The sequence below is a fragment of the Sinocyclocheilus anshuiensis genome, unplaced genomic scaffold, assembly GCF_001515605.1.
Source record: "Sinocyclocheilus anshuiensis isolate Anshui unplaced genomic scaffold, SAMN03320099.WGS_v1.1 scaffold1162, whole genome shotgun sequence".
In the NCBI taxonomy this organism is placed as follows: Eukaryota; Metazoa; Chordata; class Actinopteri; order Cypriniformes; family Cyprinidae; genus Sinocyclocheilus; species Sinocyclocheilus anshuiensis.
In genome coordinates, this window is record NW_015540875.1 from 2448556 (window position 1) to 2472661 (window position 24106).

The following is a 24106-nucleotide window of genomic DNA, read 5'->3' on the forward strand; positions in this document are numbered from 1 at the left end:
TTAAATCACATTTCATGAATACATACACACTATATTTTCTTTTTCAATGCATTTTGTATTTTTTAAAGGGGAGGAAGGGTAATGTATAATCATTTGAAAATAATTTATGGATATATAAATTGAATACTGCTTAATCTGCTGAATTATAAAAAAATTATTTACTGTTTGATGGCTTTGTAAGTTTGTTTGGGAAGTTTTGTGAGACAGCTCATACTTATGATGTCATAATATTACACAATAATATATATATACAGTATATATATATATATATATATCAGATCCAACAAAAGTGCTACACATGTACAATGAGCCCAGAAAGTATTTGCACACTTAAACCACACTTCATGTATGGATGTATATGCATTAGATAACAATATCAAAAGTAAATATATTTGCATTTTTGATGACGTGTGTGTGTCTGTGTGTGTGTATAGTACCACTTTTAATTAATTAAAGTTTTATAAAATACTCTCACAAGTTTTAAATAACACAGACATAAGCTGCTTAATGATATTGATATATTAAATAGTAACTGCTCAAAAGAGTCGTTCAGGAATCGGACTCACATTGGTCGTGTTGTATATTTTTGATGCAGTATAAAATACCAGTTCATAAGAGTCATTGTATAGTTTGGGAAACAGACTACACTGGACACGTCGTATGTTTTTGATTCAGTATAAAATACAAGTTCATAAAGGTCATTTGTTCAGAAATTAGACTACACTGGATGTGTCATATGAACCAGTGCTTTTTAGTGAATCAAAAACATGACACAACCAGTGTAGTCCAATTCCGAAACAAATGAATCTTATGAACCGGTTCTTTTTAGTGAATCAAAAACATAAGATTAATTTGTTTGGGAATTGGACTACACTGGATACATTGCACATTTTTGCTTCACTAAAAAGAACCGGTTCATACGAGTCAGCTGCTCCGGAATCGGACTGCAGTGGTTGCATTATTTGTTTTTGATCCAGTATAAAATACTGATTCATAAGAGTTATTCATTCAGGAATTGGACTACACTGGATGCGTCATATGTTTTTGATTCACTAAAAAGAACCGGTTCATAAGAGTCATTCGTTGGGGAATCTGACTACACTGGACGCGCCATATGATTTTGATTCACTAAAATGAAGCTGCTTTTAAGAAGCGTTTTGTCTTGCACTCAGTGTCGGTCGTGCAAAAAACACCATCAGAATAGTTTAGTACAGTATTTCGCAGCATTGGTAGAAAATGCACATTTTGGAAGTGAACATTACTCGTTTCCAGTATTTAAAAATGCAACCAGTTCCCCATCTAATGCAGTTACATTCAGACATATTAAAGTTTATCTTGCGTGACCAAATACTTTGTAGGGCCACTGTATTTTGCATGTCCACTGTCCTGTGAGAATTGGCAACAATTAGTAACAAAATTTCAGTATTTTTTAATCAATAATAAGGCAGAAACTATCGGTCTTCCCATGAGACCCATTGTCTTGACACGTACATCATTCATGTAATTAGATACCAGACATTGAAAATGGGGCATAAACCCCACAATCAAAAGTCATACTACTGTCACAACCACTTTTCCTCGACAACTGTATATCGACCAATTATTATAAAAATGTCTGAATGGAAAGCTATAACAAAAAATACGTATTTAAAGTCTGTTGAGCAGAAAAGACACATCATAGAAACTATACAATGCACAAATGAGTGAAAACAAAAGGACGTGAGGTCTTTAAAGAGTCCCACTCTGAGATTGATTTTTACACTTTTTCAGCTATCCCGTCTCACTGATGTGCTCCAGATTCATATTCGCTTGCCTTGAAGAATCATTGCTTCTGAGACATCAATGGTTCAATGGCGAACGCTTTCCTTGCTGCACTAATATAGTGCAAAATAACACCTGGAATCAGAGTGGGACTTCCAGGAGAACATGATTTGTCTCGTTTTCACCTTCCATAGAAAGGCTGCATCTTCTGTGAGCAAATGTCGTCCATGATATCTGAAGATCCCAAGTTTCCTTACGTGTTCTCTACTATGTGTGTTGTATGTTTTGGCATTGTCTGTTCAATAGCTCCTTCCAAATATTGAATCCCCTCAGCTGGGAAGCACAAGTCGGAAGAAAGTTGTTCCGATAAGGTCCTGACCCATCGTATAGTAGACCGCAGTTGCATAATTGACAAATACTTGTAAGGAACTGAATATAAACAAAGGCATGATCTCACAGCGTGAAGATGTGTGTAAAGGCTCTTCCAGAACAAGAACATGAAGTAAAAATAAAGTATGAAAGTTTTTGTTTGCGGCTCTTGGATGTTTCTTCTTCCTCTATGTTGGATTCAAGCATTTAGGGTCCAGTATTTGAGATGGTTAGGCATTTTTTTTTTTTTTTGGAGGAGTATTTGGTTGAATCTCAAGAACATTCCTGGATCATACTTCACCCCAAAATCAAATGGTAAAAAGGTAAGGAATTACATTTTTCATAAACAAAAAATGAAGCCTAAGGACTATTTGTATTGTGATATTTTAATGACAATTAAGCACATTTACCCCAAAAACTTATTGTAATGTAAAAACTCTCATATTTTACTATATTTCACTAAATAAGTATTAATACATCATGATATTTGTTATATTGTCTTTAATTTATTATGATTTAAAATAATTTAAAAAATGAGAATCACCGTTGACAATACTGAGAATTACAAAAACACTGAAAGTAAATTGTTCAGATGCATTACAGTATAAAAGAAAGTGCTTCATTTTCATAAATAATGCAATAATGTCATTTTCATAATCTTATAATGTACAAAGGTGCTAAAATAGGCTTTGTTTCATTTATGCAAAATATCATTACTTCATTTTTTCTTTTGAATTAGGGGTATAATGCGACCAGGACATGTTTTCATGAGATTCAACCATTTGCTGATGATATTTTTCATGATGTTAGTTTTCCGAGAAGGGCTACATGTCCACATCTCCGTCGTATGCCAGGGTCAGGGGTTTCAAGCGATTATTATTTTGTCTTCGCTGAGGTTTCTTTGGCTTTTTGCTGAGGACAAAAGAATGATGCGGTTGTCACTCTCAAAACCTTGCAGTGTGAACACAGACTGTGTGTAGTTTATCTTATGAGAAAATGTTATGGCATATGATACAAAAATGAAATCATGAAATGTGTAAAAAAAACAAGACGATGAAAAATCAGGATGATCAGTAATAGTTCAGTTATGACTTATGATGAAATATAATAGGTGCCCTGATAGGTGCAAAATGATGTGTAAAGCAGTTGGACTTCATTAAAGACTGCACTGGCCTAATTTGTTTTCAGCATTATTGCAACATATAATCATAAAAAAAAAGTTGCTGCTCCAAAACCTAGCGAGCTGCCCCCACAGGCAACATTTTCAGGCATAATAGATGCAAAGTCTGTTCCAAAATGTAGGAAATGATAATGCTGCCTACTGAAACATCTCATTTGGGCCTAATTCTAAGGCAAAATCACATGTATCCATCACAGAGAATGCAATCCCAAAAATCATTACGGCATATCAGTAAAAAAATTAAATTAAATGATGGACAAAGTGTGAGAAATGTTGTTTATGAATCAGAAATGAACACTATTTTTGAGTAACTGTTTTTAATGGTTTTAGTTTTAGCTACCTAATAATAACCACTCTTAGAAGGCAGTATGTAGGCAGTAGGAACCAATGCAAGCTCACTAGGATTTGCAACAGAGCAATTTTTAAAAATCCTTTTATAAACCAATAAACCATAAATAAGCAGCCTACCCGGGCAGCTCGATGCATTTAGCATCAGAACGTAAGGCACAGACTGAGGTGGAGGCACGAGGCAGAGGGGGCTGAGATGTCAGGACATCAGGAGCCTGTTTCTCCAGCCTTTAACTGGCTCTTGACTCTTGACTTGGCTGCTGGCACTCAGGGCAGGTGTATGTCAGCTCATGGGCATCTTGGCCCATCCATACCACCGTACCGTTGGCAGAATCTGGCGTCCCGAGTGACTGCCGGATGGCACAGTAACTGCTGCTCATGACGGCGAGGGAGGCATGGATGAGGGTGGGGTGCGAGTTAAAGAAAAACAGAACCAAACGAATGCATGGAGTGAATGAGAAAATAAAACGAGTGATGATGGCGCGAACGGAAAGGGTTGTCTTTCTTACCATGCGAGGTAAATCATTGACACTATAAATACCAGGAGGACAAAAACACCTGCCGCCACGCCGTACACCCACGTCTTCAGCTTTCCATCTAAAGAGGTGAAAAATATTTAGCATAGGCCAATAAACAGAAGCAAAATGCAAAACTATATTAAGTTGGTTGGTGTCTTAATGCCATGCCATCTTCCTGGGCTATTTTCATAGCTCCCAAAGTTGAAATACTACAAAAGATCAATTTAAAACAACTAACTCTGAGTTCTGGCAATTCTGGATTTTTTTTTTCATTTAGAATACTCAGTTTAGATCTTGCAATTCTGACTTTTTTCATCAAATCGCAAGCCTATACTAACAAGGTTCTAAACTAGTAATTGTGAGTTAACATTTCACAATTGTTATTTTTCCCCCTGAACTCTGAGTTTACAACTTGAAATTATTTTTCCCACCACAGAAAAAAAACAAAATTATTGCAATATTTGATCTCGCAGTTCTGACTTTTTTTCTCAGAACTGGGAGTTTATATCTCACACCTGCTAATAAAGCAATTAGCAAAAAGTTATAAACTAATAATTCTGAGTTTACATCTCGAAATGGTTAGAATTCTCAGTTTAGATTTTGCAATTCTGACTTTTATTTCTTTGAGTTGCAAGTTTATATATCGCAATTTCAAGTTTTAAACTAGTGATTGAGTGTTATTTTATCCATGGGATAAAAAATAAAAAAGGTTATTGCAACTTTTTATCTGACAATTCTGAGTTTTTTTTTATCTTACAATTCTGGCTTCTTCTTTCTTACCATGCGAGGTAAATCATTGACACTATAAATACCAGGAGGACAAAAACACCTGCCGCCACGCCGTACACCCACGTCTTCAGCTTTCCATCTAAAGAGGTGAAAAATATTTAGCATAGGCCAATAAACAGAAGCAAAATGCAAAACTATATTAAGTTGGTTGGTGTCTTAATGCCATGCCATCTTCCTGGGCTATTTTCATAGCTCCCAAAGTTGAAATACTACAAAAGATCAATTTAAAACAACTAACTCTGAGTTCTGGCAATTCTGGATTTTTTTTTTCATTTAGAATACTCAGTTTAGATCTTGCAATTCTGACTTTTTTCATCAAATCGCAAGCCTATACTAACAAGGTTCTAAACTAGTAATTGTGAGTTAACATTTCACAATTGTTATTTTTCCCCCTGAACTCTGAGTTTACAACTTGAAATTATTTTTCCCACCACAGAAAAAAAACAAAATTATTGCAATATTTGATCTCGCAGTTCTGACTTTTTTTCTCAGAACTGGGAGTTTATATCTCACACCTGCTAATAAAGCAATTAGCAAAAAGTTATAAACTAATAATTCTGAGTTTACATCTCGAAATGGTTAGAATTCTCAGTTTAGATTTTGCAATTCTGACTTTTATTTCTTTGAGTTGCAAGTTTATATATCGCAATTTCAAGTTTTAAACTAGTGATTGAGTGTTATTTTATCCATGGGATAAAAAATAAAAAAGGTTATTGCAACTTTTTATCTGACAATTCTGAGTTTTTTTTTATCTTACAATTCTGGCTTCTTCTTTTTTTTCCTTGCTATAGTACTTATTTTTTATTTTGTGGTGGAAAAAAAACCCTGAATTGCAATATGTAAACTCGAAATTCAGAGCAAAAAAACAACAACAACAGAATTGCAACATATAAACTCTGAATTTTTAGATAAAAAGTTGCAATTGCCTTTTTAATTTTTTTTTATTCCATGACAAAAACAAGCTTCAATAAAAACTTAATTGTCATTCAATAAAGAAAAAAATATTTGAAAAGTATTTGCTGAGTAATATAACTTTTTAGACCTTTCAGCATAATTAAATAAAATATATGTTTAAGAGAAACTGGACTAATGAAACATTTACCAGGTCCAAAGGGTTGCAGGTACCAGGTGCGTCCGGCGCGGCCAGGCTGTACCGTGGTGGACAGGGTGGGGTTGATGGCCCGGCTGGTCTTCACGTCAGCTTTCTTGTCCCCTGCAGTGGGAATTTCGAGCACAGGGATGGGCGTACACTGCTCCAGCATCCCCTCGGCCGTCAGCACCTCGGTATAGCCCTCCTCGCACATACATACGCCCTCCTGCAGGGGGCAGCAAAGGCACATAAATACTATCATGCTTTCTGCTTCCTCTCAAAGCTTGTGACCCAATTCAGTCCTAAAACCAAGACATTTCTGCACTCTCAGTTCTAAAAGGTCAATGTTTTTTCAATGGGTTTTTGGTTAAATGCACCTGAAATAAGGTCTGTGGTTAACACAAGCTCATTTTATTCTATGGCATGAAATACATCAGTAATACGGCACTTGGGATTTTTTAAGTCTTTTTTTTGTTGCTAAATATGACTACAGAGGTTGTCGGGGACATTAAATGTCATCACACTGAACAGAAAAACTCATCTACTCAGTAGTTGCTTTTACAGCCTTGCTGCATTCATAACCACGCTCTTGCAAACTTTCCAACATGGTAATTTTAAGTAAACACTGAAAGAGTTGTTGAAGCTTAATGGCGGTGACGGTGAAGTTGTGCAACTGTGGTGTAGTTCATTTATAGCCTAACTTTAGCTTTTTACTTCTGCTGATTTAATTTAGACTTCACAATTCATAAAAGTTGTGCTCATTTTTGAAGATCAACTTGAACAAAATGTGTAAGATTCATAAACCTTCTGCAATAATCAAAAACCAGTGGAAAAATAATGTTGGGTTTTGGTCGAAGGAACCAGTGTGATGTTAACTTCTGGATTGGCCTACATTGACCAAGAAAATAAATGTTATCACCCATCCATAGTGAAAAGAGAACATTCACACATTTCTGTGTTACTGTGCAAGGGGATTGTGGGTAAAATTATCCCAAAAAGCATGCACGCTTCAAAAATCGACTAGAAGTATTTGTACAGCTATGACTTTGTATGCACTTATTCTTTTCTCAAAATGATTAAAAATGCAAACACATAAAAAAGCTAATTGAGCATGCTTCAGAAATATAGATCAATTGCATCCAAAAATAAAAACAAAAGTACAGCTTATGACCATGATTTTCTGTTGCATTCATTATGATAATTGCAGCCGGAGCACTGTCTGCAGTTACAGACTCTCAGGCTCAGAACTGCAGTAATCCCACAATCCTCTTGTGTCTTGCCTCTGAGCAAAATGACTGTGGTTTGTCACAAGGTGGATCACATGACTGGTCCGTCCCTGGCAGTAGAGCTGGAGGGCATCCACCTGGAAGAAATAAGAGGGTAGAGATCATTTTCAAGCTTTTGACAACTCGGCTTGGAAGAAAGTAATAGGTCAATCAGGAATGTGCATACATACAATATGTGCTAGAAAAATGGCATCTTTTGCACAATATACATATTACAGTATATACTGCATACTGTGTGCAGATGCTGGTATCATAGTCTACTATGTTCTGTAGTGCGTCATGATAATATACACCATCTAAAACCACTGTATTTAAAAGAGAACTCTGCTAATTCGTTTTTTAAATTATTATGCATGCAGCTTTCATGAGCTCATTTATTCAGAAGCTACAAAAATTCATTTGTCACACCACAGGACCATTAAACATGACCTCGAGAAGGCAAAAAGGCATTTAAAAGTGGCAAAAAACGTATAAAAAATACCAACAGAACCTAAGATGTACTCATTGCTTTATACTGTACATGCATAAACATTTTAACCTGAAATCTTGAAATTGATTAAAAAATTAAACACAAACTGTGCATCAATGACCCATTAGCAAAGGGGCTCTGATGGTTTGTTTTGGTATCTGTTATTCCTCATTGGCTGCTTATTCATGTGACGTAAAGAAACAGATGTGAAGCGGTGTAGAACAGCACCTGTGACGTTTATTCCATCCGAGCGCTGACACCAGATCAGCTGAGGATTGCCCATCCACTGGTACTCATAACACTCCCCATCTAGATAGAAATCAATAGAGTAAATATACATTCTGCGGCCGTACACTTTTAGGCAGCTGTAGAGAGACTCGATAAGGGTGTTTTCATACAATCTTGTTTAAAAGTACCAAAACTATTCAAATGAACCAAAATGTGAACCAAGTGCATGGTTGACGGTAGCCATTGACTTCCATAGTATTTAAAAATACTATGAAAGTCTATGGCTACCGTCAACTGTTTGGTTGCCAACATTCTTCAAAATATCTTCTTTTGTATTTGACGGAAGAAAAAAACATGTTTGCAACAAGTGGGTTGCGACAAAATGACGACACAATTTTCATTTTTGGGTGAGCATTTGTAACAAATCAAGCTGAAGACATCCAACTGCATTTCATGTAAAATTCTTAAATACATGCACATAAATATATACATGCCCTTGTGAAAAAGAAGTATGCTTAATTGTATTGAATGTGCACTTATAGGCCTAGTGCACTTTAAATCTTAAAAGTATATTTTTGAAAACTGTACATGCAAATATAATATTAGTGCAATAAAAGGCGTTTACAGGGTACACTTTCATGACTATATTTCTCAACACATTTATGCACAGTACATATTACACAGTACGTGTTTTAAATTCTTATGTTTTAATTGTTTTGTTGTGCTTTAAAGTAATACACTTATTTTGATGTGTTGACTAACGTACAAAGCACATGTAAAGTACTTGATTGTAATTTTAACTGTAGCTTGTTCTTTGATATTACATTTAAAGTTCACATTTTCAATGTACTAAATTGCAACATCATTATAAATGTGTAATTATAAATATATTTAAATACATGACATACAAATTTCAGTAGAAATGACATTAAAGTATATTTTAGTTTTGCATAAATGCTTCAAGTAATTATGAAATTACATACAGAGATATACTTAGATCCTACTTAAGTGGATCAAAAAACCTCTTATGTTCAAATAATTGTATTTAACTTACATTTAAACTATAATCATGTAATTACAATTAACATGCAATTAAGTATCCTGAAAGATTACATCACAAAGTATATTATTTCCATAACAAGTACTCTTTTTAAAAGTATGCCCAAGTGTACTTGTTTTTGTGAAGATGATGCCACTATAAAACAAATGTGTGTTATAAAATGTTACATTTTTAAAATTCTTCATGTTGAATAAAATCAAAGTAAAGCAGAGTCTTTATGCCAATGAGAGAGGAGGAGCATGTGTCTCACTGCTGCAGGGCCGGGTCTGCCACTCCTGATCGGGGCACTGAGCGATGTTCTCCGGCTCCTGCGCAATGACCGCACGTGAACGGACCTGCACCGGAGTGAAGTCCAAACGCTGGCCCTTCACACACACACTCTGACACGGGCTCCAGTCGGACCACTCCATCAGGTAACAGTCACCTGAACAGATCAACACGAGAGCTGAGCTGCCTGATAACCAACTCACTTCAGCATAACAACAACAGAAGCGTTGGGGAAGCTGTCAAACTCTAATTTGACATGTAATAATTCACTTATAATTTGGCAATATGAAGTAGCCAAAAAGAAGTAGAAGTAGAAAGAAGTAGTTCAAATGTAGTCATAGCTACCATTTTAAGAATGTTATCTACAATAGAAAAAAAAAAAAAGAAGCTGGGCATTACATTGAAGCTATTTAAGGGAATAATATTTTAGATTATATATTTTAGAATAATTATCAGATTATATATTAAACAAATATTAAACAGATTTGTGATACAAAACAATGAAAAACTCAAATAGGGTGACAGAATCATATATAACTAACTTGAAAGTGGTGACAAACAGCAATATTGTTGTATAACTAAATATTTATAAAAAAAATAAAACAGTTGAATGACACACAGGGTCAATAATATTAAGGAATTGACCGATAACAAAGGAATTTAATTAATAAAAAAGCCTGGGTTTGCAGGTTTATGGGGGGGAAAAAGTAAAACATTACAAGAATTTCTAATGCATATAGTAAAAATAATGTTATATACGTATATATACTATATATATATATATTAGTGCTGTCAAATGATTAATTTCGATTAATTGCATCCAAACCAAAAGTTTTTGTTTACATAATATATGTGTGTGTACTGTGTATATTGACTGGTAGTGTATTCGTTCAATATTATATAGACTTTATATTCAGAATAAAACCAACAAATCTATAGTGTTGTCATTCTTGGGTTGCTGGGGTTTTTTAATTAGTATTTTTTTGCTGTATGTCCCGATAACAGTCTGTTACCAGGGCAGGGTAAGGTGCAGGTCTCCTCCAGAACAATATTCTTATCTCCATCGACGGCCTGCTCCAATCCAGCACAGAGCTCTTCCTCTACAATGACGGAGGAAGATCAGAGAGAATAATAGAAGAGAAGACGAGGTTGACAGCGAGATTGGAAAACAAGGTGTTGGAAGAGCGAGGAGTTCCAGCGCGGGTCGTTAACGCATTCAGAGCGTGTGCCGTTGGGCGATTGAGGTGTTTAGCACCAACCATTGTTCTGTTGTACAATACAGTTCAATAAACACTAAAACCTTTCAATTTCATGAGTCACAATGGAGATTAGTAGAAAAAAACAACAACAAAAAACAAAAAGCAAAAGATTAGATGATAAACTTATTATAGATTAGGGATGTACACAACTGTTCAAAAGTTATTATATATTTTTTTTATTAAACTTTTATTGAGCAATGATGCATTATATTGTTTAAAAAGGACATTAAGACAATAATATTATTTTAATATTATATTCATTTCTATCATAAATATTCATCTTTTGAACCTTATATTCTTCAAAGAATCCTGAAAAAATGTATCATTTCCACTACAATAATAAACAGCACAACTGTTTTTAACATTGATAATAATAATAAATGTTTGTTGAGCAGCAAATCAGCATATTAGAATGATATCTGAAGGATCATGTGACACCAAATCTTACCGACCCAAAACCTATGTACTATTGTGAACTTTAGTGTGGATAGTTTGACATTGACAATTTGTCTTTTTTTAGAAAAAAAATCATGAATTGTGAAATATGGACTTGACCTAGAACCTTCACCGAGTTCGAGTCCGAGTTCACCAAACTTTGAATGTTTTCTTTGAACGTGACTGCATTTCTGTGATGAAGTTTCATCTTGAAGTGCTTAAGTTCAGATTTGCTGACCTTGGATCTGTGAATTTACATTCAGCTGTTTGATCTATAAGAACTGAAAAAGACCTCAACACGGCACTCGGACCATGGGCCGTACTGCCATCTGTAACAGGGTCTCACAGGACACGGCTTCCACTGCTCCATCTGAGACGGACACGGCCTGCCGTCCCCCTGAGACGCCTCAACCACCATCCGTCTGTGCCACATCTTCCCTGAGGAATTGAGACATAAGACAGAGAAATGAGTTTGAGCTTCAGTTCCACAGAGAGCAACACAATTTAAAGAAATAGCTGACCTCAAAAATCTTGTTCTGTACCACAGTAAAAATATGGTAATATGACTTTTTATGTAGTTATAAATACTTCACAATTATATTATATCTTTTTTTTTGCAATACATTTAGAAGAGATTTTTCACACTACCATGCAAAGGTTTGGGGTCAATATGATTTTTTAAAGATGTTTTTAAAAGAAGGCTCTTTCATCAAAAATACAGTAAAAAATAGCAATATTTTGAAATAATTATTACAATTTAAAATAACAGTTTACTATTTGAATATATTTTAAAATGTAATTTATTCTTGTCATGCAAAGCTGAATTTTCAGCATCATTACTCCAGTCTTCAGTGTCACATGATTCTTCAGAAATAATTCAAATATGCTGATTTGCTGCTCAAGAAACATTTCCTTTTATTATCAATGTTGAAAACAAGTTGTGCTGCTTCATATTCTTTGTGGAATCCATGATACTTTTTTCAAGGTTCTTGGATGAATTGAAAGTTCAAAAGAACAGCATTTATTTGAAATATAAATCTTTTGTAACATTATTAATGCCATCACTGTCACTTTTGATAAATGTATTGCATCCTTGCTGAATAAAATTATTAATTTCTTTCTAAAACAAAAAATAATAAAAAAAACTTGCAGACCCCAAACTTTTGAATGATAGTGAACATTACGAAAGTGAAAAATAAAGTCACAAAAGTTTAGATTTTTCAGAGTGAAATATGACCTGATCTTGTTTTTGACAGATTTGGTGCTCTGCTTGCATACACACACACACACACACACACACACACACACACACAATCTCCACACACTCATCTTTCAGTGTCTAGCTCAAGGCACGGCAGTCTCAGATAACTCTAGCTTATTCCACATGTGTTTAGCATAAAACTGCACACAATGCACCGCCTTCTGTCTCGCTCTGCTTTTTCTGCCTTATCTTGGAAGTGTTTGGCAGGCAGACTGTCAGTTTCTATCTAGTGCTGCTTCCATCTGTTTTCGTCGAACAGTACCTTCTCAAAGTCCACCATTTCATCATGTGTTTCCGAAGCTCCATTCTCCTATGCTGCCTTTTTTCTGCATGCTCAATTTTACAGCCTACATACTTAGCTAATGTCAAACAGGTGAGCATGGCACCAGCGACACTAAGACCAATGTTTTGCTTTGTTTTTCTTTACTTTAAAGTTGCACTTCAGTCAGAAAATTAGATTTTCAGCTTGCTATTTTGATGTGTTTTCCAATTTTGTGTGCAATTTATTGGGCTGAGATGATAAGATGATTTTTTAAAGAAATTAATCATTTTATTCAGCTAGGATGCATTAAATTAATCAAAAGTCAGAGTAAAGATATTTATAATATTACAAAAGATTTATATTCCAAATAAACTTTCTGTTCATTAACAATCCTGAAAAAAAAAAAAAACAATGTATCATGGTTTCCACAAAAATATGAAGCAGCACAACTGTTTTGAACATTGATAATAATAATACAAGTGTCTTGAGCGGCAAATCAGTATATTAGAATGATTTCTGAAGGATCATGTGACACTGAAGACTGAAAATTCAGCTTTGCATCACAGGAATGTTAACATGTATTAACATAGAATACGGTTATTGTAAAAATCAATATTATTTCACAATATTACTGGTTTTTATGTATTTTGATCAAATAAAAGCAGCCTTAAAAAAATCTAACAGTCCCCAACCTTTTGAATGTGTGTATCTGACAATTACAAATACATTTAATACAGCAGTAAGAAGTCATATATTTGTTCATTTTTTTGGCTTTACCTTCAAGGCCACAGGTCTGTGAGCAGTCTGACCATGCTGACCAATCAGAGAGCTGACAGTTGACTGGACACTCCACCGTACAGGAAGCATTCATCTGCCATTTCTTCTCTAAGCGCAGCTGCGGAATGAAATAAGCATTCATGAAAAAAATTATTATTATTATTATTATTATTATTTTTTTTTTTAGAACTAGGGGTAGTTGTGTTCTACACTAGACTAATTGTAACCCTGATATAAAGTGGGCTGGTTGAAAACTGGGTTACAGGGTTAATATGCCATGCATTAACACTTTTAAGATTTATTGCCCATAGGGTCCAATTAAAGTGACCAGAGCTGTCGGATTTTGACTGATCTTTTGCCATCTCTTTTCACATTAACCTACAGTTTAAAATGGCACAAAATAACCTTGTTTCTTTTCCACTCGATCTCAACATCATATTAGTAGATATAACATCATAACAGCAGATTTAGAGACTTAAACATTTTATTACATTTTTCTTTCTTTTTTATGTTTTAGTGGTGTTTGCTATAATGCATATTTTTGAGGAATATACTGTTTAAAAGTTTGGGGTTAGTAAGATTTAATTTTTTAATATAAATTGAAAGTTTTATTAATCAAGGATGCATTAAATTGATCAAAAGTGACAGTTTAAGTTACAAAAAAAATTCTATTTCACATAAATGCTGATCTTTTGAACATTCTATTCATCAAAGAATCCAGAAAAAAATGACCACAGTTTCCACTAAAATATTAAGCACAACTGTTTTCAAATTGTGCAAATCAGCATATTAGAATGATTTCTGAAGGATCATGTGACACTGAACACTGGAGTAATGATGCTGGAAACTTAGCTTTGCATCACAGAAATAAATTACATTTTAAAATATATAAAATTAGAAAACAAGTTAATTGAAATTGCAGTGATAATTCACAATATTACAGTTTTTTTTTACTGTACTTGTTGTGATCAAATAAACACTGTCTTGTGAGCAAAAGAGACTTCTTTCAAAAACATGAAAACAATCTTCCTGAACCAAAACCTTCGAATGGTATTATATAGTTTTATATAGACAATGTAGTATATTTTTCTATATTAAAACTTCAAAAACATTTTCATTCTTCTTGAGAACAGATTCCATTCAAACGTTATTTAGATCATTTCAGTAGCTGTAACTTTGTAAACTATATATTCAAGAAAATCTCTCGGTGATTTACAATGACAGAATGTTCACTAATCAAAATGTAACCAACGGTGATGACATCACTGTAATATTGTAACATTGCACAGATTTTTGTGTAACAACATAAAATAAAGCAGACACTGAGGGTTATAAGAGTCATGAAGCTTTTCATTAACACAGAATCAAAGTGTAAAAACCCACACTTTCCTAAAACTTTAACACTATTCTTTTGTTGGTACTGGAAAAGCAACTCTAGCTACTACTACTGAGAAGAAAATAATAATATTCACAAGAGGCAGTGTCTGTGAATAAATGCACAAACCTCCTCGCAGTACTTGAGGTCAACAGATTTGCCGTCACTTCTAACGCAGTCCAGCATCCTCGTCTTGAGACCGATTCCACACACAGCGCTGGCACTTAATTGGCACGTGCTCCAGTCTAAGTGAACACACACACACACAGATTTCACCCTGCGAGTTCTCATTAAACTACACGGCTAGGTCAGAGGTTGCTTGCGTCCTCATGAGTGGATGGTTTGAGGACACCGTCTCAGCTCCATAAACCGACGCCACCGCTGCGTTTCACTTTGACACTCTTGGAGGGGAATCGTGAATGAAGTCTGAACAGATGGAGGAAGCAGCTCCAGTAATGATCTAAACTCTTGAATGACTCATTCATGTGAACGGTAACTCAAAACAAGTAAGAGAAAAGGAAGTGCTGTGTGGATAATGCCCAGACTAGAAGAACTAAAAAACAACAGGCAGCCAAAGAGCAGGACAAAAGTGTTCAAGTCAACAAGAAACGGCATTCACAACCAATTTTACTGCAGTACCGTGGTGTATTTTTAGAGAGAAACAGGATGTTTTGAGGTAAAAATATTGATTCCCTTTCATGGGAACTTCGAACTGCGTCTTCTAGGGGTCGCTATGGGGAACGCCTCGTCGTGACCCATGTCTGAAGCATACATTGAAAAAACACCAACTCGTTGGCTGGCGACAGCCATGACGTCACTACCGGTGCGACTATAGTATAAATAGGCGCCGGGAGCACACATCATTCACTTCTTCGTCTTCATTGACTGTTTTGTTTGAAGCGTGCATTTCTGTGGTAAGAGCGATCTCTATTCATCTCATTATGGCGAGCACTAGCAAAGCGTTTAAGGATGTGTGCATCCGTGTTGACGTTGTTTAACATCTGATGACACACACGATCTATGCGTTATTTGTTTGGGCGAAGAGCACGCACGCGATGCCTCCGAGGGGGCAATCGGCGTGCACTGCAAGCGTTTTTTCCAAGGGAAAAAGCTCCGCTCTCGCTTGTCTCTCTTTTCGAAGAAAGAGGGGCAGCCGTCTGCTTCCCGCGATTCAGGACCCGCTGCTGCTGAGGCACATGGTTACATAAGTAACCTGAGACGTTTTATTTATTGATTTGGATCATTAATGTCACATTAACTTTAGAGAGGATACAGTTTGGCAAACCATTTGGGAAATTAAGACACCCATAAATATGACTGTTTTATCATTTTAATGTAATGCCAAATATAAAACTATTATAATTGTGATTTTTCTTAAATACCTGATTTTTTATTTTACAGTGAAATATTACAATACTAATATTTCTTGTTTTGTTTTTATTTAGAAATGTATATATTTTAGTTAGCAGTAGTAGTAATAATAATAATAATTATTATTATTATAATACATTTTTTAAATTAGATTAATTTTGTTTTGTTTAAAAAGGCCTTGTTTGTAAAGTTGCATATGGCCAATAATAAAGATAATTAATAATATATATATATTTTAAACACTCTTGTTTTTAGTGCTGCACAATTTGGCCAATAACAACAACAATAATAATAACAATAACAACAATAGCAGTAATGATAATAATAATTATTATTATTAATGGCCATGTGTGCTGCTTTTTAAAACTAAAAATAATAATAACCACATTTTAAATTATTATTATTATTATTATTTGGCATGTGTGCTGTTTTTTAACAACAAATAATAATAACAACCACATTTTAAATAATAAAAATAATAATTATTATTATTATTATTATTGGCCATGTGTGCTGCTTTTTTAAACAAATAATAATACTAACCACATTTTAAATAATAATAATAATAATTATTATTATTATTATTGGCCATGTGTGCTGATTTTATAAACTAAAAATAATAATAATAACCACATTTTAAATTATTATTATTATTTTATAGCCATATTGTTATAAAGTTTTTATTTTTTTTACGTATTTACTTATTTTTTAATTTATTTGCATTAAATTTGATTTTTTTCCTCAAATCAAGCAACCATAGTTAGGAAACCTGTTTGGGGGAACACTGTGCAGTTTTGGTCTACTCACCAGTGATGTTGTAACTGTAGTGAAAGCAGTTGCGGTTCAGGAGGAAGGGCTCGGTCTGCATGCTAACCGGACAGTCCTCTCCCTCTTTAGGCAGACGCAGCGCAAACGCCGTCCTCTCCCGATCTCCTCTTCCAGAACACGGCTTTAAGAGGCCAATAAAACAGACTGCTGTTCATTCACGTTAGTGAGCTCATAATTCTCTCATATTTCTCCTCAAGCTGCTCATTTAGTGTCTAACAAGTGACCTGCTCTCATCTTTTATGCCACTATTTATGCCTCAATGTAAGTTAGCTCTAACTGAAATCATATAAGCCCAGGATAAAATTATGTCCCTGTTAGCATAAGCCAAAAATGTTATTGCTCAGACTGCTCAAGGGTTTTAAGGGATTTCTTAGATGTCTCAGATGCTTAGGATAAAAAAAATAATAATTAAAAAAAAATCAGTGTTGTTATTGATAATTAGTGTTGCTATTGTTTTGGGGATTTAAATAAAGCTGGAATAAAATATAAATATTAGATTAAAAACATTAACTTAAAAAACTTAAAGAATGTCACCTTGGCAACTAGATGAAATAAATATCTTTATGTATTAAAATGATTAAAGCTAAAATTATAACTAAAGATATAAATTAATATAATAAATAAATGAAATAAAATAAATTTATTAAAGATAAAAAATACTCATGAAAATGACAAAAGCATATAAAATTATTAACATTATTAAAAATATTTTTTGGATTGAAATAAAGCTGAAAAAAAAAAAAGATAAATGTTACATTAACTAACTTAAAATATCTCTTCCCCCACAAAACTACTAAAACTGAAATAAATAAATTAAATCTAAATAGAACGATAAAAAAACAATTAAAAGGACAAAAGCAAATAACTAAATTACTAAATGACTAAAAATAATTTTAGGTTTGTGAAGCTGAAGTGGAAAAAAAATATCAGATGGAAAACTTAAACTGAAAAAACAAACGAAAATTAGAAATGTTGCCTTCACAACTAACAGAAATAAACTGTTGCAAGTTGAAGTACTATAATTGTTAAAACTAAAACTGAAATAAAAATAAATATAAACAAATATAAAACTAAAAAACTAATAAAAACGACAAAAGCACATAACACAAATACTAAAACCTAAACAAAAATGTGAGTTTTGAAAATATAAAAATAAACGCCAATTCAAAATATTGCACGTAATGCTAAAAAAATAAATATATATATATATATATATATATATATATAGTGGATAGTAGCTAAGTTGTTTGTTCTGAGAAATGTTTGAGTTTATATTGAGATCTTTTGATTGCAGACTTTGTTCTCTTGGCAAATCTGATGCACTGAGACACTGCTGAGATCTCCTCTGAAATGTGACATTACTAGGGTCTTTTCAAAGAAGAAGTGAAATATTACAAAAATGTAATTAATGCGGAGATGCGACCCTAGTGTGAACAGGGTTTAAAAGGATTAGCAATAATCCTGACCAGGTCACATGGGGTCCAGGGGCTCCAGTCGGACAGCACACAGTCCTCGGGACAGGGCAAGCGGCTCTCCCTCGTGCCCTGCGGCATCTCCTCTGGATCACACAGATAGTCCTCCACCGCATCAGAAGGACCGTCCACTGTGTTCAACATACACCTGCAGGACCATCAAAGCTGAGCACAGTATAATGTCAGTAACAGTACAGTAAATATAAGGAAAGACACTCACCTGACTCTTCTAGTCTGAATGCCCTCGCCACAGTTCTCCTTTAGATCCACGTTACTGACCTTCCACACACTCCAGGGTTCAGCTACCCAGATATACTGACTGCAGTCACTGACGCACGGGACCACCTCATACATCTGCAACACCAGATCATCCACCACACATATACAATCACACACAAAGCAAATCAATTAAAGTTAAATCAATCAATCAGGATATTCATTCAACAGATTTTCAAAAATAAATAAATAAATAAATAAATAATAAAAAATATTATTGATTCAAGTGCACCAGTTGCCAGTGTGCCATATCTTTAATGTGGGACACACCATTTTTGGAAGGGAGGCTACTTTTAAAATTTAAATCAACTTTGGAATGAGAAATGTAAAAAAAGAAAGACATACCTGTGCCTGTGGCCAAGCAGCGTTATTGGAGAGTTAGAGAAAAATGTCATTAGAACATCTGCGTCTAGAGACCAAAGCACTATAAAACATCATGTTCAGTTAAAAATGCACTTCTTGTTGTTTCTTTTTAAGAAACGGCATTGCTTAAACTCAACATGAAATACAGTTTACAAGACCAGAGATATCTATAACGAAAATAAATAGGTAAAATTTTGATTTCTCATTGACAGTACAGAAGGCTGTGTAATTACTTTCTCTAGACATGTTCAAATTTGTTAAATGTAAAACGACATGACCTCAAACCACCCTAATAATAATCTCTTAATTAATAAAAAGGAAAGCACTGAAATTAAACCAATACCAAGAATACATATTTGTCAGGAGCAAAGATCTCAGAAACACTTTAATGTGGTGTCGTTTATTTCTAGTAAATCTCTGTAAAAAAAAAAAAAAGAGAGATGAAAAGACAAGTATTTCTGAATAATTTAAGATTCACTTGTGAACCTATTTTTGGATCTTAAGCATGTGATTTTCACTGAATAATCAGAGCCAACGGTTCCAGAAATTGAGGGAAACTTTGAACTTGACTTTGTTCCAAAGCCTAGTGAACTGCCTATGTAGACAATATTTTAAGATATCACAGGTGTGCTCCTATGCCTTAAGCAATGTCAAATCAGCATGCTTGCCTGCTGATACCTTCTTTTGGACAAATTTTAAGGTAGCACTTCATGTATCCTTTGGCAATCCCACAGTGCATTACAATACACTCTATTCAAACTACACCCATCCAAAACGGGGGAAGAGGAAAGATAAATGGGGGCGCATTCCCTCCAAAAACAAACATACTCCACTGCGTCTTCAGCGGCTCAGATGTCGGGAGTAAATGACGACTGCTATGTTCATTACATCAACAACAGAGTTATTTGAGTGTCAATGATATACTCTACTATTAAAGATTTTGTTCATATTTTCAATTAGATTGCATTTTTAAATGTTTTGTCTTTAATTACTTTTAGTTTTAGTCATTTTGTTTTTGCCATTTTTATTAGTTTTTGTTATTTTTTATTTATTAGTTTTAGTTTATTTAATTTTTAGTTATTTCAGTACTTTATTACTTTTACTATATTTCAAGTAACATTTTTTTAATGGTTTTAGTTTTAGTTAACTATAATAACACTGGTATATTTATGCTCATTAGAATATGCTTTTTTAGCAAATATACTACACTAAAATCTGTATTGTATAAGGGTGTATTCACACCAGGAAAGTCCACTAGTTCACTTGCTTTGGTCTGGACCAAAAACAATGTTGATTTTTTTTGTTTGTTTTGTTTGGTGCGGTTCACTTTCACACTGCCCTTTTTGCAAGTGAACCAGAAATTGTAAACAAAACAACATGTGTTTCTTAAGGTCATCCATTCAACACTACCAGAGTTTGTTTGGAAGCGGACCGAGACCACCTCTTCAGTTGGGTCTCGGTATGGTTGTTTATTCACACCTCACCAAAAGGGGAAACAAACTTGAGTTTGATTCAATCGAACCAAGCAAGACAGGTGTGATTACACCCTAAAACTGTAATTGTAATGTGAATCTGTATTGTAGGTTTCATTTCAGTTAGTATGCGGTCTATGTAGGCAGATCACTAGGTGTTGGAACAGAAAAAGCAGGTACTCAATGTATAAGATATAAAACAATGTACATTAACATCTAATACCTTTAAAACTTTGTTTTAATGATTTTATTAAGCAAATTTATTATTTGAAACCCCTGCACCTCCATGGACTATATGTGACCCTGGACCACAATAAGTCATTTATTTATACATCATCTGAAAGCTGAATAAATAAGCTAGGATAGGATAGGACAATATTTGGTCGAGAAACAAATATTTGAAAATTTGGAATCTGAGGGTGCAAAAAAAATCAAAATATTGAGAAAATCGCCTTTAAAGTTGTCCAAATGAAGTTCTTAGCTATGCATATTACTAATCAAAAATTAAGTTTTGATATATATACAGTGGGAAATTTACAAAATATCTTCAAGGAACATGATCTTTACTTAATGCCCTAATGATTTTTGACATAAAAGAAAAATAAATAATTTTGACCCATAAAATGTATTTTTGGCTATTGCTACAAATATACCCCAGCGACTTAAGACTGGTTTTGTGGTCCAGGGTCACATATCTAAATAAAAAAAAATGTCATTTAACATCTTTAAAATTAATTTCTACATGCATATGGAAGTGTGGTGTTTACCTGGTTAAGGTGGTCCAGTTTTGGGCAGGGTCTTCCTCCATTGTAAGGCTTTTCTCTGAGCCATTTTGAGCGAACTTTGACCCCGCTGCCACAAGATTTACTGCAGCGCGACCAGTTGGACCATTCGCTGAGTTTACAATCAGACGGGCAGGGGACGATGCAGGCCTCCTCGATATACCCTAAAAACAGTATATATGTGAAAAAGGGAACATAAACACTAAACAAACTGTGGCTGGTCATTTTACATGTCAGTCAGATGGTCTCTCCTGTCTGCAGTTAAGCCTAGGGGTGTGCGATATTGACAAAAAAAAATTATATCTTGATTTTTATTGGGATTTTATCTTTATTTTTGATGACAATAATTAAATGATATTTTCCTAAGTGCAAGGGTGTAGGTATGATTTTGGCATTGGTGGGGACATGGTGGCAGACTGTTTGATCAAAATTATTGATAGGGACAATTTAGTAGGATAGTTGCTGGATTTGAGGACATGTGAACAGAAATCTGGCTCTAAACCAGAAAAAAAGATTTGCATTATGCGCTCCTAAGTCCCAATCTGAATCAAAAGATTCACGAACCCGCTCCGAAGTCCCGATCGAAATCAAATGATTCACGATCCGCGCTCCGAAGTCCCGATCTGAATCAAAAGATTCACGAACCCGCTCCGAAGTCCCGATCGAAATCAAATGATTCACGATCCGCGCTCCGAAGTCCCGATCTGAATCAAAAGATTCACGAACCCGCTCCGAAGTCCCGATCGAAATCAAATGATTCACGATCCGCGCTCCGAAGTCCCGATCTGAATCAAAAGATTCACGAACCCGCTCCGAAGTCCCGATCGAAATCAAATGATTCACGATCCGCGCTCCGAAGTCCCGATCTGAATCAAAAGATTCACGAACCCGCTCCGAAGTCCCGATCGAAATCAAATGATTCACGATCCGCGCTCCGAAGTCCCGATCTGAATCAAAAGATTCACGAACCCGCTCCGAAGTCCCGATCGAAATCAAATGATTCACGATCCGCGCTCCGAAGTCCCGATCTGAATCAAAAGATTCACGAACCCGCTCCGAAGTCCCGATCGAAATCAAATGATTCACGATCCGCGCTCCGAAGTCCCGATCTGAATCAAAAGATTCACGAACCCGCTCCGAAGTCCCGATCGAAATCAAATGATTCACGATCCGCGCTCCGAAGTCCCGATCTGAATCAAAAGATTCACGAACCCGCTCCGAAGTCCCGATCGAAATCAAATGATTCACGATCCGCGCTCCGAAGTCCCGATCTGAATCAAAAGATTCACGAACCCGCTCCGAAGTCCCGATCGAAATCAAATGATTCACGATCCGCGCTCCGAAGTCCCGATCTGAATCAAAAGATTCACGAACCCGCTCCGAAGTCCCGATCGAAATCAAATGATTCACGATCCGCGCTCCGAAGTCCCGATCTGAATCAAAAGATTCACGAACCCGCTCCGAAGTCCCGATCGAAATCAAATGATTCACGATCCGCGCTCCGAAGTCCCGATCTGAATCAAAAGATTCACGAACCCGCTCCGAAGTCCCGATCGAAATCAAATGATTCACGATCCGCGCTCCGAAGTCCCGATCTGAATCAAAAGATTCACGAACCCGCTCCGAAGTCCCGATCGAAATCAAATGATTCACGATCCGCGCTCCGAAGTCCCGATCTGAATCAAAAGATTCACGAACCCGCTCCGAAGTCCCGATCGAAATCAAATGATTCACGATCCGCGCTCCGAAGTCCCGATCTGAATCAAAAGATTCACGAACCCGCTCCGAAGTCCCGATCGAAATCAAATGATTCACGATCCGCGCTCCGAAGTCCCGATCTGAATCAAAAGATTCACGAACCCGCTCCGAAGTCCCGATCGAAATCAAATGATTCACGATCCGCGCTCCGAAGTCCCGATCTGAATCAAAAGATTCACGAACCCGCTCCGAAGTCCCGATCGAAATCAAATGATTCACGATCCGCGCTCCGAAGTCCCGATCTGAATCAAAAGATTCACGAACCCGCTCCGAAGTCCCGATCGAAATCAAATGATTCACGATCCGCGCTCCGAAGTCCCGATCTGAATCAAAAGATTCACGAACCCGCTCCGAAGTCCCGATCGAAATCAAATGATTCACGATCCGCGCTCCGAAGTCCCGATCTGAATCAAAAGATTCACGAACCCGCTCCGAAGTCCCGATCGAAATCAAATGATTCACGATCCGCGCTCCGAAGTCCCGATCTGAATCAAAAGATTCACGAACCCGCTCCGAAGTCCCGATCGAAATCAAATGATTCACGATCCGCGCTCCGAAGTCCCGATCTGAATCAAAAGATTCACGAACCCGCTCCGAAGTCCCGATCGAAATCAAACGATTCACGATCCGGGCTCCGAAGTCCCGATCTGAATAAAAAATTCGTGAAACCGCTCCGAAGTCCCGATCGAAATCAAATGATTCGCACTCCGAAGTCCTGATCTGAATCAAAAGATTCACGAACCCGCTCCGAAGTCCCGATCGAAATCAAATGTTTCACGATCCGCGTTTTTCATCAGTTGAAAGCATCTAGTCATCTCATTAGGTGAATATTTAATTGATCAGTACTGTAATAAATAGTCAATGTAAAAAGAGCAAATGAGAGAAGCAGATGAACACAAAACAGCATAACAACAAAGTTAAAAGGGTAATCATTTAGCTAACTGAACTGTGCACATATGTTTTAAACACTTCGGCTACCTTATATGTTCTTACTCCGCTCATGTAGGCTATTAAATGTGCGCCCTCGAAAGCATGCAGTTTCCTAGCGTA

General features: G+C 35.6%; 1 protein-coding gene across 1 annotated transcript in view; it reads right to left on the bottom strand.

The window, feature by feature from the left end:
• Positions 1-2527: 2527 nt before the first annotated feature.
• The window catches only part of LOC107688266 (thrombospondin type-1 domain-containing protein 7A-like), a 92795-nt gene continuing 71216 nt past the window's right edge, over positions 2528-24106 (bottom strand). Inside the window, exons 14-28 of the mRNA XM_016485889.1 lie at positions 21284-21462; positions 19027-19032; positions 18626-18759; positions 18400-18553; positions 16913-17054; positions 14864-14979; positions 13360-13477; positions 11352-11497; positions 10379-10484; positions 9349-9522; positions 8039-8119; positions 7336-7418; positions 6068-6281; positions 4957-5044; positions 2528-3042 (exon numbers count right to left, since the gene is read on the bottom strand). Coding sequence (XP_016341375.1) covers positions 2955-3042; positions 4957-5044; positions 6068-6281; positions 7336-7418; positions 8039-8119; positions 9349-9522; positions 10379-10484; positions 11352-11497; positions 13360-13477; positions 14864-14979; positions 16913-17054; positions 18400-18553; positions 18626-18759; positions 19027-19032; positions 21284-21462 — 1829 coding nt within the window. The 3' untranslated portion in view covers positions 2528-2954. The remainder of the gene's footprint in view (positions 3043-4956; positions 5045-6067; positions 6282-7335; positions 7419-8038; positions 8120-9348; positions 9523-10378; positions 10485-11351; positions 11498-13359; positions 13478-14863; positions 14980-16912; positions 17055-18399; positions 18554-18625; positions 18760-19026; positions 19033-21283; positions 21463-24106) is intronic.